The 19293-nt window shown below is 38.9% G+C and overlaps 1 protein-coding gene across 1 annotated transcript; it reads left to right on the top strand.

The window, feature by feature from the left end:
* The first annotated feature begins 142 nt into the window (after positions 1-142).
* Positions 143-3455, top strand: LOC126609084 (uncharacterized). Its single transcript, XM_050277099.1, has 5 exons — positions 143-228; positions 299-468; positions 1126-1414; positions 2181-2350; positions 3218-3455. The coding sequence occupies exons 1-5, from the start codon at positions 143-145 to the stop codon at positions 3241-3243; spliced, it is 741 nt and encodes a 246-aa protein (XP_050133056.1). The 3' UTR covers positions 3244-3455.
* Positions 3456-19293: the final 15838 nt, after the last annotated feature.

The raw sequence follows: 19293 nt of genomic DNA, 5'->3' as shown, positions 1-19293 counted from the left end.
TCTTCTGGTTGCGTGGACCACAAACAACAATGTTGCGCAGGAGGCCAACATTCCAGCGACGCTGCATGAGAGGGAATCCAACACACGGCCTTCAAGGTGGTTGTATTTTTCCATTGCTTGCAGTGCCCACGGAAGTTTTAAAATGGCGGAGGTGAAGGTTGTGCAGGCAGCATTCCATAGAATGGCCGTAAGACCCTGTATTGACGAATTTTTGAGGCTAGATCCTGCGTACTTTGTAATTCTTTGAAAGGGGTTCAAAGAATCTTCCACTCTCTCTGCGGCTCTATCTTACTCACAGGAAACTGGCGCTCTACCCAAATGGAAACAAGAAGAAGAATGTGAAAGACTTCATCTCTGTCTACTTGGAAATGGCTGGAGTAAAATCACTTCGGGCTGGTTGGGAAGTATATGTTGATTTGAGAGTGTTTTTGCTTGATCAGAATACGGGATCGTACTTGGTTCTCCAAGGTATATATATGTGTGTATGTGTGTGTGTGTGTATTCTATTTCTCATGCATGCATCCAGCAAATAAGAGACCGGTTAATATGTGTTGATGAGGTCACGTCGAGAAGCTGAGGGGCTTTGCATATGCTTATTGAATGAGGGTCTTCTAAATTTTAAGGTATTAAGTCCAAGTTAGTCAGGAATGAACCATAAAATATAGATAGAGCTATTATAAATGTCTTCCATGAGTATTACAAAGGTATGTGAGAGAGATTTGCAAATCATTACTTACTTAGAGGGTGTTAGTTTCAAATTCCTCTCACATGCTTTAATTTGTTCAATTCATATAAGACATTCCTTATACCCTCTAAGTAACATTTGTAGACTTGAATTAAAACCCCTCACCCTTACATAGCTTTAGGGAATTGGGTTATCCTCATACATATTGCTAATTGATTTTATGGTAAAATATCAACTTCATTCATAATATATCAGAACAAATGTACCAACGTGTTGAGCCCAACACATGCTCCCATGTCACCCAATATATGTCCCCAACGTGTTATTCTTGAATGATCACACACGAGAGAATCTCAATTTCCTTCATGTGCTTTTGGACATTAATTACTCATCATTTTTATGGTCTTTCTTATTAATATTTATTTTCTTGGTGCATTTAGATCCTAATATAAAGCAAAAGTGCTTTCATGGGGCGATGCCTGATGCCGGTATTGATAAACTCATCTCACTGAAAGAATTTACTGATGCTTCCAATGGCTATCTGGTAAATGACGACTGCGTGGTTGGAGCTGAGGTCTTCATTTGTTCAGAAAAAAGAGCAGCCAAGGCAGAGTTTCTATCAAAGAGCTATTATTCTTTTACGTACAAGCATTTTTGGAACGTTGAGAACTTTTCGAAGTTAGATGCCATACTCGACTCAGAACCATTCACTGTTGGAAACAAGAAATGGTACGTACATCTCTCTAACTTAACTGCATGAAAATTGGAAAGTAATTAATTAGGCCTAGAATTGCTTATTGCCAACACAATTATTATACTAGTAGGGATCTCCAGCATATAAACTGTGTATTGTTTGTTACACGTGTATTATTTTGTTATATTTCCAATGTCGACTATATTTTCTAACACACCTCAGCATAAGAGATCCACATAGTTTCGCACCGGAAATCAATTCTCACATAAAAACTACTCAATTTTATTATGTGTGGGCTCACACATATTATCAAGAGCCCATTCATTATTTATTCACTAGAGCCAACTCACATTTCGAAGGATTAGTCATTCGATTAATACCTTTGTGTCCAGCATGGTCAACCTTTTTGACCCAACATCACCACCACCCACCCACGAACATCACTAATATTGTTCATAACTTAACTACCTATTATTAGATGTGACATTTATCAAATTATCCCAATGACATTAGTAGTGAACCTCCCACTTATAAAATGTATATTATTTTGTAATACTATATGATGTGGGACTCAATTTTCCAATGACAAATTGTTTTTATTATTAAAGTATTGCTCCACCAACATGACCAAGCATGGGCCATCACCAACATCAATAATTTTTGTTTTAGCCAATTTCACTATGCAATTTGAAATATAGTCTAGCAGATTAAGTGCCCAAAATGAAGCATTATTCTTGAAGATCAAATCAACTTATAAATAAGGCATTGTACTTAAATTTCACGTACTGTTTGTGGTTACAGGAAGATAGTGCTCCATCCTAAGGGAGACTCGAACGGAAAATGTACTCATATTTCTCTTGTCTTAGCATTGGCTGATCCAGAAACCCTCCCTCCTTGTTCGAAAACGTGTGTGGAGATTTCCCTGCGCATTGTCTATCGAATGAATCGCAAGACTAATCATTGTCAAAAAGGTACTACACGTAAATAAAGGTTGAACTATTTCCGTGGATATATAATTAACTACGTTTAGATATTCCACATCGAAAAAGGAAGCTTTGCCTAAATATTTTAAATAATCTCAAGTCTCTGCATGCTATTGCTAATTTATTGGTATTAGATTGGACGCACATGTTCTAATAATATATAGGGTGAAGTGCCGATTTAGTCCCTGAACTATCACCTCAGTGAAAATTAGGTCTCTGAATTATTTTTTCGGTAAAATAAGTCCCTAAATTCATTACAAATTGCTAATTTCATCCCTACTATTATATTCAAAGCTATTTTATCCAATTTTTAGTCAACTTAAGTCATTTGACACACTTTAGAGTGTAATACCATCATTTTCTTGTCTATAAGCCCTTAACATTTCATATAGGTTACCCTCAAAAGTTAACTTACACTATTTCTTTATGAAAAACTATCAATTTATCCTCCAAAGTTAACTCCATACACTATTTCTTTATGAAAAACTACCAATCTACCCTCCAATGTGTATCACATGCAAGTAAAGTGACTTAAATTGACGAAAAATTGAATATAGTAGCTTCGAATATAACATTAGGGATGTAATTGGCAGATTTTTATAATTCAGAGACTAATTTTTTTGAAAAAATAGTTTAGGGACCTAATTTTCACTAGGGTGATAATTCAAGGACCAAATTGGTTGTTTACCCTAATATATATACAATGCGTTCTTATTCATGAAGGTATACATTTTGTGTGTGTGTGTGTGTATAAGTGAAATAATTCTATTCTCTTCCTGTTGCTACTAATCAATGGTTTGATGCCTCGAGTCCGAGTTGGGGTTGGTCTCACTTCATTGCACTGGACACTTGCAGTAAGGCCGGCAAGGGCGATTTTGTAAAGGATACTTGCTTGGTGGAGGCCGAGGTCACCGTCCATGGAAATTCTCAAATAGTGTAGCTAGTCAGCTAAACCATGTTATCATGCACTGTTAAATTTGCTTCCACCCACCCTGTGGTTGCATTTCTTTGGAGTTACTAATTATGATATTTTACGTGTTACTTAACTCGAAGTTTTTGAAGTAGTCCATATACTTGCTTCTCTTCCAAGAAATTCATATGCTGAGATTTTATAAAATGATGAAAGAAAGGGACGTACAGAGGTATTCATCATCATATATCTACCAATTATTTTAGAGGCATTTTAGGTTTAGGTGCCTCGTTTTCCTTATTTTCCTTACCAATTTCACTACAATTAGGTGTCACTAATTTTTCATCATAAATTAGTGACAGTGCTTGTATTTTTTATTGTTTTTATTTTACCGTGTAATTTGAGTTGACGGTACATTTGTAACTGATCTCGGAACCCTTGCAACCAAATATTATCAAATATTGGTACCACAACAAGAAGGTATAGCGACCTTCAGGGCCATAACTGAGAGTTTGAGTAGTTAAGCAAATAACAAATCCTAGCTAAAACACATTACTCTTAATATATATATATATATATATATATATATATATATATATAAACCCTATAGGCTAAAGGATTATTAAAAAAAATTAATAAAAAAAAATCACATTTGTAATAGAAAGTGAATTCTCATGGTTGAATTTTTTAGGTCGACGGGCCGATGACTCACTCCAACAACACCGATACAGTGTTAGTTAGAGTGGAGATACGGTGTGTGTTAGAGCAGAGTAATTATATTTAAACTCTTCCTTTCCCTCACCGATGTGGGACTTTTGTTTTTTGGGTAGAAATTTCATTGTCTCACATTGGCCATTACCAAAGGGTTTCCTCACTTTATAAGGTTTTGTTCCTTATAGATGGTGATTGGAGTGATGAACCATGGAGAATGAAATTGGGCTCAACCTTTGGGTTGGGCTTTGGGGTGTACTAATTAATATATATAATTAATTTCAAATTTAATTAATTAATTATTTTTTTATCAACATACTCATCTTTTCATATGAAGTCTGAAGTGATGAAAGAATGCAGAGCAAAGCACCGCTCTGAGAAAGATGTCTTCCAACAGACGCACCCCATTCTTATACATGTTCGCATCTTTTCAGATGAAGTCTGAAGTGATGAAAGAATGCAGAGCAAAGCACCCCTCTGAGACAAATATCTTCCAAGAGACGCACCCCATTCTCATACCTGTTGCAAACATGTATAAACCTACTATATATACATCAATCTGCATGACATTTAGAACACAGAAAATATCTAATTCTTCTTCTACAATCCTAAACCCCCTTACTCAGAGAACCACAAAGAAATTTGCCAGAAGTTAAGTTTACCGATGCTGGAATTCTGACTTAGATCGTTGAATCCTAATAAAGCAGACGTCCATAGAACTACAAGCACTGAGTAGGGACAAAATTTATGTTTAAAGGATATTGCGGTACGTAAGCCTTAATCTTCAAGTTGTCTGCTTAATATTTTTATTTTGTTTATACTCTGTTAATTTATTTATTCCCATTTATTATTTATTAACATATATAAATTTATAATTGACTGTTAATATTTATCCACCATGACAATCCACCTCTTGCCACTTAGAGGAGGACTTAAGAACTAAAAATATATAAACACGAAACAAAAAAAATTATGTTTAAAGGATATTGCGGTACGTAAGCCTTAATCTTCAAGTTGTCTGCTTAATATTTTTATTTTGTTTATACTCTGTTAATTTATTTATTCCCATTTATTATTTATTAACATATATAAATTTATAATTGACTGTTAATATTTATCCACCATGACAATCCACCTCTTGCCACTTAGAGGAGGACTTAAGAACTAAAAATATATAAACACGAAACAAACGATCTGTCGTTTGTGTTAAAGCAAAGACGTCTGCATTACCTATGCTTCCTGCTGTTGTTGAGTCCTAACGTGCCATTGCTACTGCTGTTGTCTAGTTCTGCAGGAATAAGGAGTCCTAGTCTTCATTGGAGTTTTTGTATCATGTTGAATTATAATTCTTGGGTGACTTGTAGATATCTTAATTCATATCCCACATGGATTAAACTTGTGTTTATATTCTTTATAAATATTAACGTGCAGCACTCGCTCTATTCATTGAGTTGAGTTTACAGATCATTCTATTTTTCTAGCTTAATATCAAACAGTTTGTAACCTGATCACAGTTCCTGCAACGTTCGCTGGTCAATTTTGTCACCATGGGTAGCCTTAACTTGGATCAAGGTGGTAAGATACTTTCTGTGTCTCTTATTCTTTGCGTGCGTTTCAAGCATTGTTTTGCTTTTCCAGAATTTTAGTGACTCGGATGCCTAATGCCTGCATATTTTGATACTTGGTTGTGTTGTCCCTATTCGGTTACAGGGATTTCGAGATCATATTCAGTTTCACCCGCAACTCATTACACTTTAAAATTAGAGTCGTTTTCAATGCTAAAAGAACTTGCAGGAGGATACAAATGGTAGTACATATTCTTGTACATATCTTCTGATTAAACAAACCAAGTTACAAAACATTCATGTCTTGTATATTATTATGTTACTTGTGTATATATTATTCTGTAACTTGTGTATATATGTTTTGGTCATAAAAAATTAAAGTGGTTTTTTCTAGAATGCCTTACCACATACCCAACAACTTATATTAATTCCTTAATTGTGGCTGTCTTGGGAACCCGCATGTTTTCATGGTGCAGTGGCACTCCTTTATGTTTTGGTGTTCCTTCCAGACAATAGTTTTCAATTGCATTGATAACTAGCTGCTGCTTATCCTTTTGATTTTAGTTTTTCATCTTTCCTTTTGATTGTATTGTTCATGCTCTTGGTGAGAGTGTTGTAACTTGTAAGTGTTGATTATTGGCTCAAACAAAGTAGTCTAAAACCAACAATTGATTTCGGCTACTTTTGTGGTCAAAATTGTTGGTTGGCATGCTACATGTGGGAAACAAAAATTACATGCAATTGTGCCTAACTCTTTTTGACTTGATGTTAGGCCTTTGGCCATTGATGTCTTTGAGAAGCTTTTCTTTGGCTATAAAAGGGGAGCAAGGTGCATCCCATAAGCATTGAAGAGGAGAACAAGGAAGAGAGAAAAATAGCAAGAAGCCATTTGGCATAGAGAAGAATTTTCTCAAATTGTCTTGTTTTGTATTTTTGGTTTTCTCTTCCTATTGTAAGTGTGAGAGTTTGGGTTATTCGGGTCTTTGGGAAATTGAGTGATAAACACTAATGTATGTTCTCATTGATTATAGTGGAATACTCCGTCGTCTCCAAACTGGATGTAGGCATTGCCGAACCAGTATAAATCTTGGTGTTCTTGTTGGTGTTGGTTTTATTCTGTTCTGTTTTACTATTCACTTACAGTTGAATGCCGCTTCCGCACAACAAGTGGTATCAGAGCCCAGTTCCGTGAATAGTGTTGGCGCTACAGTTCAGTGAACAGTGAACTGCTACAGTATCTGTGAACAGTATTGTACCTGTGAACAGTGCAGTATTTGTGAACAGTGCCGAGTAGATGGCTGGAGATAAAGATGAATCTGTAAAGAGGGGGTCAGCATCGTCTTCGTCTACATCCAATAGACATCCAACTACTACTACAAGGTTAGAGGTTGATAAATTCAATGGCTCTAATAATTTTGGTATGTGGCAATGTGAAGTTATGGATGTGTTGTATCAACAAGAGTTGGATATGGTTCTGGAAGATAAACCAGAAGATATTGATGACAAGCAGTGGACGCGAATTAATCTTCATGCTTGTGCTGCTATTCGATCGTTCCTTGATAAGGAGTTGAAATACCCGTATATGAAGGAAACTTCTGCTAAGGAGTTATGGACGAAATTGGAGGAGAAGTATATGACCAAGAGCGCAGAAAATCGTCTCTTCTTGAAGAAGCGACTCTTCCGATTTCAGTATCGTCCAGGTATCTCTATGCATGAACACCTCAATGATTATAATAAAATACTTGCTGATTTAGCAAACCTTGATGTGAAAATTCCTGACGAGGACAAGGCACTATGTTTGTTAAATTCATTGCCTGATGATTATGATCATTTGACAACTACTCTGTTGTATGGAAAATCCAAGGTGAAACTTGATGAGGTGTCTGCGGCATTGGTGAATCATGAGTGTCGTAAGAAGGAACTGAAGACTCACAATTCACAAACCGAGGCATTTGTTGCAAGGGGTCGAACAGAGGAAAGAAAATCTGGGAAGCGGGGAAAATCTCGTTCAAAGTCACGAGGGAAGTTTCCTGCTAAAGATGAATGTGTTTTTTGTCGCCAAAAGGGTCATTGGAAGAAAGACTGCCCCAAATTGAAGAACAAAGAGAAGGAGAAAGCGGTATCTGAAGCAAATATTGCAAAATCTGGAGATGATGATTTCGAGTTTGCTTTGGCTAGTTCATATGCTGATGGTCACTCCAATGAGTGGATTTTGGATTCAGGTTGCACCTATCATATGTGTCCCATTCGGGAATGGTTTTCTAATTTCGAGGAGCTGGATGGTGGAGTTGTTTTGATGGGTAATAATAATGCTTGCAAAACACAAGGGATAGGCAAAATCTGTTTGAAGATGCATGATGGAACAGTCAGAGAATTAAGTGATGTTCAGTATGTACCGGATATGAAGAAAAATCTCATTTCACTGGGTGCATTGGAATCCAAGGGTCTCAAGATCACCATGGAGGGTGGAGTTCTTAAAGCTGTGTACGGGGCACTGGTGGTGATGAAAGGTACAAGACGAAATAACTTGTATTTCTTGCAGGGGAGTACAGTTATTGGTGGAGCAGCTGTTACCAAAGCTGCTGACGCAGATAGCGCAGACACCACGAGGTTATGGCATATGCGTCTTGGGCATGCTGGTGAAAAAGCGTTGCAAGGATTGGTGAAGCAAGGCTTATTGAAAGGTGCAAAGACATGCAAATTGGAATTCTGTGAGCATTGTGTGTTGGGTAAGCAAACTAGAGTAAAATTTGGCACTGCTATTCACCACACTAAAGGCATTCTTGATTATGTTCACACTGATGTTTGGGGACCTTCCAAGAATGCATCTTGGGGAGGTAGCCATTATTTTGTCTCCTTTGTTGATGACTTCTCTAGAAGAATATGGGTGTACACCATGAAGCGTAAAGATGAAGTCTTGAAGATATTCCTGAAGTGGAAAAAGATGATTGAAACGCAAAGCGGTCGAAAGATCAAGACTCTCAGATCAGACAATGGGGGTGAATATAAGTCTGATCCTTTCTTGAAAGTTTGTCAAGATGAGGGTATTGTGAGGCACTTCACGGTTAGGGAGACACCGCAACAGAATGGGGTGGCGGAGCGCATGAACCGTACTTTGCTTGAGAAAGTTCGGTGTATGTTGTCTAATGCTGGATTAGGCAAGGCATTTTGGGCTGAGGCACTCACTTATGCAAGCCATCTCATTAATCGATTGCCAGCTGCTGCGAACGAGGGCAAAATGCCCATGGAGGTATGGTTTGGTAAACCTTGTACTGATTACAAGTTTTTACACATATTTGGTTGTCCTGCTTACTATTATGTCAGAGAAAGCAAGTTGGATCCAAGAGCAAAGAAAGCTCTATTTATGGGCTTTAGCACTGGCGTGAAGGGATACCGACTCTGGTGTCCAGATGAGAAGAAATTTGTTGTAAGCAGAGATGTGACTTTTGATGAAGCTGCTATGGTTAATCAGAACAAGCATGAAGGTGAAACTGAAGCGACCGAGACCATGAGTAGCTCAAAGCAAGTGGAGTTACTGAAGACTCCAGTTGTTCCAGTAAGGTCTGATGTTTCAAACACTAGTCCTACAGTTAATTCTGATGATGAGGACGAGGATGATGAAGAGGAGGCACCTACCCAAGAGCCTCCACAGCAACAAGACTATATTGCAACCAGAAGATCGAGAAGGGAAATCCGAAAGCCTGCTCGATTTACTGATATTGTGGCATATGCACTTCCCGTTATTGAAGATGATATTCCATCCGCCTACAAAGAAGCTGTCATGAGTTCAGAGTGCGAGTTGTGGAAGAAATCTATGGATGAGGAGATGAAATCTCTTCATAAAAATGAGACTTGGAAGCTGGTTCAGTTACCAAAGGGGAAGAAAGCAATTGGTTGTAAATGGGTGTATGCCAAAAAGATGGAATCTTTGGGAAGAGACAATGTAAGATTCAAAGCCAGATTGGTAGCTAAAGGCTACGCTCAGAAGGAAGACATTGACTACAATGAGGTATTTTCTCCTGTAGTAAAACATTCTTCTATTCGTATTTTGTTGGCTTTGGTTGTGCAGTTTGACCTTGAGTTGGCCCAACTTGATGTCAAGACTGCATTCTTACATGGTGATTTGGAGGAGGAGATTTATATGTCTCAACCAGAAGGTTTTAAGGTTGCTGGAAAGGAAAATTGGGTTTGCAAATTGGAAAAATCATTGTATGGCTTGAAGCAGTCTCCAAGACAATGGTACAAGCGATTTGATAGATTTATGATCGGGCAGAAGTACACAAGAAGTCACTATGACCATTGTGTATACTTTCGCAAACTACAAGATGGAACCTTCATTTATCTGCTTTTATATGTTGATGATATGCTTATAGCATGTAAGAGCAAAGTGGAGATTACAAGGTTGAAGACTCAACTAAGTAATGAATTTGAGATGAAGGACTTGGGAGAAGCTCGGAAGATACTAGGTATGGAAATTGAAAGAGATAGAGCGAAGGGCAAGATTAGTCTGTGTCAGAAGCAGTATTTGAAGAAGGTACTACAACGTTTCAGGATGAATGAAAATTCAAAACCGGTTAGTACACCTCTTGCCTCTCATTTCAAACTTAGCGCTTCTATGTCTCCTAAAACTGTTGAAGAGAGTCAGTACATGGCTCAAATTCCTTATGCAAATGTTGTTGGTAGTTTAATGTATGCTATGGTGTGTACTAGGCCTGATATTTCACAAGCTGTTAGCATTGTTAGTAGATATATGCATAATCCAGGAAAAGGGCATTGGCAAGCTGTGAAATGGATTCTACGGTATATTCTGGGTACTGTGGATGTTGGTTTATTGTTCCAGCAGGATAAAGTTACTGGTAAATGTGTTGTTGGATATGTGGATTCTAATTACGCAGGTGATTTGGACAAGCGTAGGTCCACTACTGGTTTTGTATTCTCTATTGCTGGAGGTCCAGTAAGTTGGAGGTCGATTCTGCAATCTACAGTTGCTTTGTCGACTACTGAGGCAGAATACATGGCTGTAACAGAAGCTATAAAGGAAGCCATCTGGCTTCAAGGGTTGCTTGATGACTTAGGGGTTCAACAAGACCATGTGGATGTTCATTGCGACAGTCAGAGTGCTATTCATTTAGCAAAGAATCAAGTTCATCATGCAGGTACGAAACACATTGACGTGAGGTTCCATTTTGTTCGTGAGGTTATTGACGAGGGAGATATTCTTCTTCAGAAGATTGAGACTGCTGACAATCCTGCGGATATGTTAACGAAGCCAGTTTCGTTGCACAAGTTTAAGCACTGCTTAGACTTGATTGACATTTGTAAAATTTGTTGATTGCCCCATGGGGGATTGGGAGACGACTATTAGGAGTTCTACTTAGAGTGTTTGAGCCAAGGTGGAGATTGTTGATTATTAGCTCAAACAAAGTAGTCTAAAACCAACAATTGATTTCGGCTACTTTTGTGGTCAAAATTGTTGGTTGGCATGCTACATGTGGGAAACAAAAATTACATGCAATTGAACCTAACTCTTTTTGACTTGATGTTAGGCCTTTGGCCATTGATGTCTTTGAGAAGCTTTTCTTTGGCTATAAAAGGGGAGCAAGGTGCATCCCATAAGCATTGAAGAGGAGAACAAGGAAGAGAGAAAAATAGCAAGAAGCCATTTGGCATAGAGAAGAATTTTCTCAAATTGTCTTGTTTTGTATTTTTGGTTTTCTCTTCCTATTGTAAGTGTGAGAGTTTGGGTTATTCGGGTCTTTGGGAAATTGAGTGATAAACACTATTGTATGTTCTCATTGATTATAGTGGAATACTCCGTCGTCTCCAAACTGGATGTAGGCATTGCCGAACCAGTATAAATCTTGGTGTTCTTGTTGGTGTTGGTTTTATTCTGTTCTGTTTTACTATTCACTTACAGTTGAATGCCGCTTCCGCACAACAGTAAGCTTATTTCCTTGTTAGTGAAAGTTGATTCATCTTTGTTGAGTTCCATTCTTTCTCTTTACTGTTGGTTGTAAGTCTTGGGCTAGTGTGGAGTTTGCACTAACTGAGAAGCAATACTCTGGAGTTTGGAATATTGTCTTTCTCTACATGGTACCAGAGCTACAAGGGAGGTAGCTTCTGTTGTCAAGTTTCCCCTAGTAAAGAAAGATTGTGATACTCAAAGATGGACTCAAACCGAAGATCTGGATTAGGTATTGATTTCAGCTTCACCCGCAACTCACTACACTTTAAAATTAGAGTCGTTTTCAATGCTAAAAGAACTTCCAGAGGATCATAGATGTGAATCGGACGAGTTTGAAGCTGGAGGATACAAATGGTAGTACATATTCTTGTACATATCTGCTGATTAAACAAACCAAGTTAGAAAACATTCATGTCTAGTATATTATTCTGTTACTTATGTATATATTATTCGGTAACTTGTGTATTTATGTTATGCTCATCAAAGGAAACTGGTGGTCTTCCCATATGGAAACAAGAAGAAAAATGTGGAACACCACATCTCTATCAACTTGGAAATGGCTCGAACAGATTCACGTCAGCCTGACTGGGAAGTATATATTGATTTCAGAGTGTATTTGCTTGATCAGGAAAAGGGAACCTACGTGGTTTTTCAAGGTATATATGATGTGTGTACGTATGTGTGTGTTTTCTCTAAGTGATATCTGCACACTCCTTTTATCCCTTTGAACACCCAAGTTTACTTTTTGTCTTTGTATTGAATAAATCTAATCAAAAGAAGAATCAAGGGAGTGTGTGGAACACATTTCCGTACATTAAATACCCATCTATTTACATTTAATTCTCATGCATCCAGCAGATCATATAGAACAGTTAATATATTATTATATGTAAAACACATTGCTTAATTTTACTGAATTTTTTTTGGTGTTGCGGTACTTAGATGATAAGATAATGCAAAAGTGCCTTCATGGGGTGGCGCCTGATGTGGGTTTTAATAAACTTATCTCCCTTAAAGAACTTACTGATGCCTCCAATGGATATGTCATTAATGACACCTGTGTGTTTGGAGCGGAGGTCTTTGTTCGTAAAGAAAGAAGAGCAGGCAAGGGAACGTGCATATCAATGATCAAGAATGCTGCGAAGTACACGCATGTTTGGAAGATTAAGAAATTTTCAAAGTTAAAAGATGAATGCTATTACTCCAAACCATTCACCGCAGGGAACCAGAGATGGTAAACTAAGCAAGCATTCTTTTTTATGACTGTCAACTTTCTTCTCTCCCTCACCAGGAACGAAAGGAGATCGATGCTTTTAGCTTCAATGCATCTTCATTAAAACCTGTACGTTATTTGGAGTTTTACTTTAAACTAATTTGTTGGTTATTGCAGGAAGATAATGATATATCCCATTTTTCACTTTACTTAACATTGGCTGATACAAAAACGTTACATCCTCGCTCCCAAATCCTTACAAAGATTACCTTGCGCATTGTACACCAAATGCATCACAGGCTTCATTGTTGTATATCAGGTACAGAGTGTCCCTATTTCTGTGTTTTATGTTATATGTAATGTAACCACACACACATGTATAGTCTCCTTTCGTTGAAGAGTTTTTTTTTAAACCTCGACGGTACAAGGAAAGTTTTAAAGAAATAAGAAGTTACATAGACATAAACTTTGTTTTTAAAAAAAAAAAAAAACATGAAAAAGAAAGGAACATAAATCTTACCTAAAGAAAGATATACAACGCACACTTCTCAATTAATGGAACCCCGAAATAGGGTGCGGCAATTACTAAGAATTGTTTTTACTTGTAGGTAATTTTTGGTTCAGCGCTTCCCAAAGGAGTTGGGGTCGGGCGTCATTCATCACACTAGTCACTTTGAATGAGGCAGACGAAGGCTTTTTGATGAACAATACTTGCATAGTGGAGGCAGACGTCACCGTCGTTGCAATTGCTAAAGCACTATAGTCAACTTGCCGGAAAATTAAAACTCGATCCGGGGGATGTATTTATGCTATTATTTTGATGGCATTGGTCGACAATGACTTGAAGCTATTCATCATTCTTAATAAATGTGATTGAGGAAAAAAAGATACATTATTTGCCTATTATTTTGATGTCACGCACTTGAAGATTTCATCATTCTTAACAAATATGATTGAGGAGAAAAAAAAAGTTTACATCCAATGTTTTTATTTTGATGACACTGCTCAACAGTGACTTAAAGTTATCCATCACTTTGCATGGGGTTCAATATCCTGTGGATAGGGTGTTGAGTTTCTAATTATGCTTCTTTCCTAAATTATTGTAATAATTTCTGTGGAGCCAAAAATAATCACAAGACGACACGTGGATTGTTGGACAAAAAGGACCAAAATACCCCTGAGGTACACCGGGATCTCTGCGCGCAAGCAGTCGACAATCTTTTTTCAACAAAGTCAAAGATGCTCCAAAAGAGGTAAACAATTCAAAGTCTATCTCATCAAATTCCCTTTTGCAAGGTAACCTCCAAATTATTATGTTAAATGATTAATTAGTGGATTAATTACTCAACTAATCCATTAAATATCAATTAAGTCACCCATTATATCAAATAAACCACCCAAAATCACATCAATGGCCGGCCATCCCCATCTAAAAAGGGATCCATCCTATTTCCTACCTTTCCTTACCCTTTTCTCCCCTTTTTAGCTGATTATCTAGTTATTCTTTATAACCTTTTCATAACCAAATTATTAATTTATTCTTTAAGGTTCAATTAGCCAATTTATTGGCTAATTAAACCAAAATCTCAACCACAAAAACTCCTTCAAGGGCAGGCCATTCCTTGGAAATAATGGTCAAGCCTAGCCCTATAAATAGACTCCTATTTTCACCAAAAACTCATTCCAACACTTTGGCAAAATTCTCTAAACACTCTTTCTCTCTAAATTCTAACTTTGGCATCGGAGGTTCTTCGGCCAAAGCCCCCCATTCATCGTGGGCGCGTGAGGCTCTTGGCCTTAACCTAAGGTGTTAATTGTTTTGTAGGTGCAAAATCGTCCAATATCAAAGAGGAAGAAATTTGCATCCACAAATTGGTGCTTTCATTGAGAGTTGAGATCCATACTCGTAGAAGACTCTCGCATAAAAATGTTTTTTTCTATTTTCTAGTCCATTAGAATATTTTTCATACGTTCTTATTATTAGAATTTTTTATTTGCAAAGGTTCTTTGATAAAATGTATAAGAAAAATATAATGGCTAGAAATTTAGAAAATTCCACAAGTTAAAATTCTAATACTCAAGAAATGGGACTGCGACGATCCACAAGACTAAATGTGGTCATAAGCGGAATGGTACCATCACTACGAGGTTCCACCATGGCCTAAGATGTGCCATCCAAATTTGCACGGGCCTGAGCCCAAGACTCGCATTCGCATGCATCACATACTGAGCAGCCTGCTTCCGTCGAGCAGCCCACTCCCATGGCCCAGCCTGCTCCCGCCGAGTAACCTGCTCTCGCTGCCTAACCTGCTTCTGCCGAGCAGCCTGCTCTCGTGACCTAGCTTGCTCTTAACGAGCAGCCCACTCCCGTGCCCAGCCTGTTCCCGTCGAGCAACCCACTCTCACGGCCCAACTTGCTCTCGTGGCCCAGCCTGCTCCCATGGCTTTCCAAGCAGCCCAAGTCGGCCCAAGACTATCTCAACCATCCAAACCTACCATCGAGCCGGGGGCATTCTTACCACATTTTTTTTCGCGAATTTGACATTTCCCAACTCAAATCTCGTGCTTGGAGTCTACCACCCTTCCACTGCCCAAAGAGGTGCATTCCTTCCAAACTCTTCCAATCCAAATGGCGAACAACACTTGTCTCGACAAGTTGTAGAGTTGACAAGCGCCTTGCACAACAGACAACCTTGGTGAATCAACTTTTGCAACGCACCGGGATCCAACGTGCCCTGGACGAGGTATCTCGAAGTAAGACAAGGGCAGAAGAACCTTTCCAGCAACGTCCCGGTAAGCAACCACTCGACCAGCCACGAGCCGAGCGTTCGGGCAGTGTACACTCCCAATTGGGCCCCCAAGATAGCGTATACTCTCATCTTAGCACGCGGAGAAGCATGCACTATCGACTAGGCCCACAGATGAGCATACATTCATGGTTGGGGTTACACTCCAATAGTCAACATGAGCAACCTTCCGAGTAAAATGTTCATTCGCGGCTAAGCCCGTAAGGAGCATCTTCCACCTCACATCGGAGTAGGTAAAACGACGGACGGAGAGAAGCAGTCACTTAATCCAGCTCAAGTTCAACCAACAGCCTGCGAAGAACTCGCTCGCTTGCTATGAACGCACCACATGCACTGCATCCACAGCATAGACGAGCCAAACACATGGAAGAGCAGCCTAGACCAGCAAGTCATGGCTGGGGGCAGCCGAAAGCTCCGCTACCCCAACAAAGGCAAATTCAGGAAGAAGTAGAGAGACTCTTGACCAAGCGATTGCATGATTTCCAACGCAACGAGGTCACCGACAAGGCACTACGACGAAACATGACCAACATAAGCAGGTCACCTTTCACGGATGAGATCGAGCAGGGAGAGCCTCCACGTGAGTTCAGCATGCCACATTTCACATCTTTCAAAATGGAGGAAGACCCGGAGAGACACTTAAAGCGCTACCGAAGCGCAATGATCCTTTATCGAAACAACGATGATCTCATGTGCAAGATATTCACCACCACTCTACAAGGCGAGGCACAAGATTAGTTCTACACCCTGCCACCACAATCCATCCGGAATTTCTACGAACTTTCTTTGGTTTTCACCAAAGAATATTCATCATATCACTCGATCAAAAAGAAATCCAACCATTTGTTTGACGTCAAGAAGGACCCAAATGAGTCGTTTCATGACTATATGAGGAGGTTCAAAGTAGAGAAGGCAAGGATAGTTAGATGCAACGACTCGATAGCTAGAGCAGCCTTCCAAAAAGGACTTCCAGCAGACCACCCGCTATTCAAAAAATTGATCATGAAAAAAGATCTAACTCTGGCAGACTCTTTCACTATGGCAAAGAAACATGCACTTTGGAACGAGGCTGGCCAATGCACATTTAAAGACTTGAAGAAGTACCCGACGTCACATCCCTACTATCCAAACCGGAAGCAGATGAGGACTTATTCACGTGTTTGACGGTATCTAGAGCAGTAATAAGCTCTATCATCATGCGAGAAGAGTTGGGGCCCGACTACCTGTATTCTACAATTCAAAAGCTCTTCTCAATGCTATTAGAAATTCAAAAGTTAACTTTGGCAATAGTTGTTGTAACCTTAAAGCTCAAGTTTTACCTTCAAACGCACGCAATCATCATCATGACGCACTATTCAGCCGAATCCAGACACGCGACAATAAAGGCGTAGACCTTGGTGGATGCAAAGTTTTCTAACGAATGCAACAACTCGGCCTAAAAGACATGCTAAGGGCAGATGAACATTGGAAGGAACACTCAGGAGCAAGTTTTGTCCTCGTCGCCCTAGAAGATTCTACATAAGAGCAACATGTACCAGCAGTTAAGCACTACCTCCTGCTGTGCGTCACACGGCCCTAGCCGACCCTTGCTCCATTATTCAGCTCTAGAGTGGCCCAATACCGGCATTTGAGCATCTCTTGCCACATGTAACATGGCCCCAGTTCCATAGCTCCCTACCGTACCTTTACACCTAACCTTGACAACGTAACAGAGCGGCCCAATTACGTCCCGAAGGTAGTTGAGCACACTTCAACCGCGCCTGCTCCACCCGATGGAGACTTCTGGCATTTGCATGTCGACAGCGCATCCAACTACAAAGGTTTAGGAGCAGACGTGATCCTTGTCATCCCAGGCGGTTCGATACCCCAACAGGCGATCATTCTAGGTTTCAAAGCATCTAACAACGAAGCAGAGTACAAAGCCCCACTAGTAGGACTTCGAATGACAAAAGACTTGGCAATGAAAAAGCTTTCAATTTATTCCGATTCCTAGCTAATCATAGCTTTAGGGAATTGGGTTATCCTCATACATATTGCTAATTGATTTTATGGTAAAATATTAACTTCATTCATAATATACCAGAACAAATGTACAAATGTGTTGAGCCTAACACATGCTCCCACATGCTCCCACATCACCCAATATATGTCCCCAACGTGTTATTCTTGAATGATCACACACGAGAGAATCTCAATTTCCTACATGTGCTTTTGGACATTAATTACTCGTCATTTTTATGGTCTTTCTTATTTATATTTATTTTCTGATAATACAGGGTCTGGCTTTGCTCGAAGATTAGGTAGGTTATCAATTTTTGTTTGGATAATTTGGGTTTGTCATCGTCTTTTTTTTCCCCGCCTACTCCATGGTCTGACATGCGGTTATTTTCAGTGTTAAAGACTGGACTGAACATAATTCTGGCTTGCAACATTCTGAAGAATCGTCCCATGCTTAAGGTTTGTACCCTCTCTGTCTCGAACACATAGAGAAACAATACACACATGAACACGAGACTATCAGATGTCTGTTTCTTTGTCGTTTGCATATGTGCAGGAATGGATTCGTCTGTGTTTGCACGTTTTGTTAGCTATTTTCACTGAATCATTTGCCCCTTGTTCTTGTGATTTCAGGCAGATGCTGAAAATTGTTGGTTCAGAAGCTAATCAATCTTGGGTACACAAGGCCAAAGTCCGAAGGATTCTAGTCATAGCCGGGGCTTTTTGATTCTGCTGGATATGAGGAATGTTTACTAGTCTGATTACAGCCGTCAAGCATCGTAGTAACCCTTACTAGTCCGATTAAAGTTGACACTTTTCGCAGGCTATTTTGTGATTAAACATGTATCAGGCTATGGTTCACTTGCAAGGAATAAGTATCATTCCCACATGGTTTGCAAAGAGGAGTGGAATTGGAAGGAAATAGTTTATGTGGTTCAAATTCGCTTTTGGTGAGAACAATTGGACTTAAGATCTCTCACTTACAAGTGAAGAGTAATATCACATCGTAATACTAAGTGATCATGCACTTACTAACATAGGGCATGAATAAATAAGTGGATCTCTTGTTGATGAAGGTATGAGACATACCTGAAAAATTAAGGTATGGGAAAATCACGGGGTGGTGGGTGTTTATCCCATTCCCACTCTTTTCCATCAACATTCCTTCTTATCTTATTCCATCCCATACTCATACCAAGTAATTAAGCATGCCATTAATCCTATCATTAGTCGGGATTGAAATAAATAAGCTTATTTATTTCCTTACAACTTGGACACAATTTTTTTTGGGCTTTCTTGTTTCAATACCATTTCTAAGAATTTTTTTTAGGAAAAATATCATATTTTCAGTTTAGGTACTAATGAAAAAGTCAACCAAAATTATTTTATGAATAGCACTATATAATTACATGATTACCACTCAAACCCACTAACGTTTTGGGTTAGCAGTGGCCGGCCGGCCAACTTTACGGCTAATTTTTTTGGCCACACAACCAAATTTTCGATGACTTTTTTGGTCAGCTGGTCAATTTTTTGATAATTTTCTGGGTTATTGGTTAATTTTTTTTTCTGCCATTAGTTAACTTTTCGCTGACATTTTCTAGCGGCCGATCAATTTCCAATGACAGGCAGCCAACTTTTTTGGTGACCGGCCGACCAACGTTTTCGACAACATAGAAAAAATGATTTCAAAATATCTTCAATGTGATTTGAACCTAAGACCTTAAAGTGAGAAACAACAACTTGTACTACTAGACCAAAC

This window comes from Malus sylvestris, chromosome 16 (assembly GCF_916048215.2).
Source record: "Malus sylvestris chromosome 16, drMalSylv7.2, whole genome shotgun sequence".
Classification (NCBI taxonomy): domain Eukaryota; kingdom Viridiplantae; phylum Streptophyta; class Magnoliopsida; order Rosales; family Rosaceae; genus Malus; species Malus sylvestris.
The sequence above is the reverse complement of the archived record's forward strand: the minus strand, read 5'-3'. Positions and strand labels throughout refer to the sequence as shown.

Excerpts from the sequence above, each read along its gene's own strand:
- LOC126609084 (XM_050277099.1), top strand. The coding sequence starts at position 143 with ATGGCGGAGGTGAAGGTTGTGCAGGCAGCATTCCATAGAATGGCCGTA. Across the intron at positions 469-1,125 it reads ATCGTACTTGGTTCTCCAAG|ATCCTAATATAAAGCAAAAG; the intron begins GTATATATATGT and ends TGGTGCATTTAG. Across the intron at positions 1,415-2,180 it reads ACTGTTGGAAACAAGAAATG|GAAGATAGTGCTCCATCCTA; the intron begins GTACGTACATCT and ends TTGTGGTTACAG.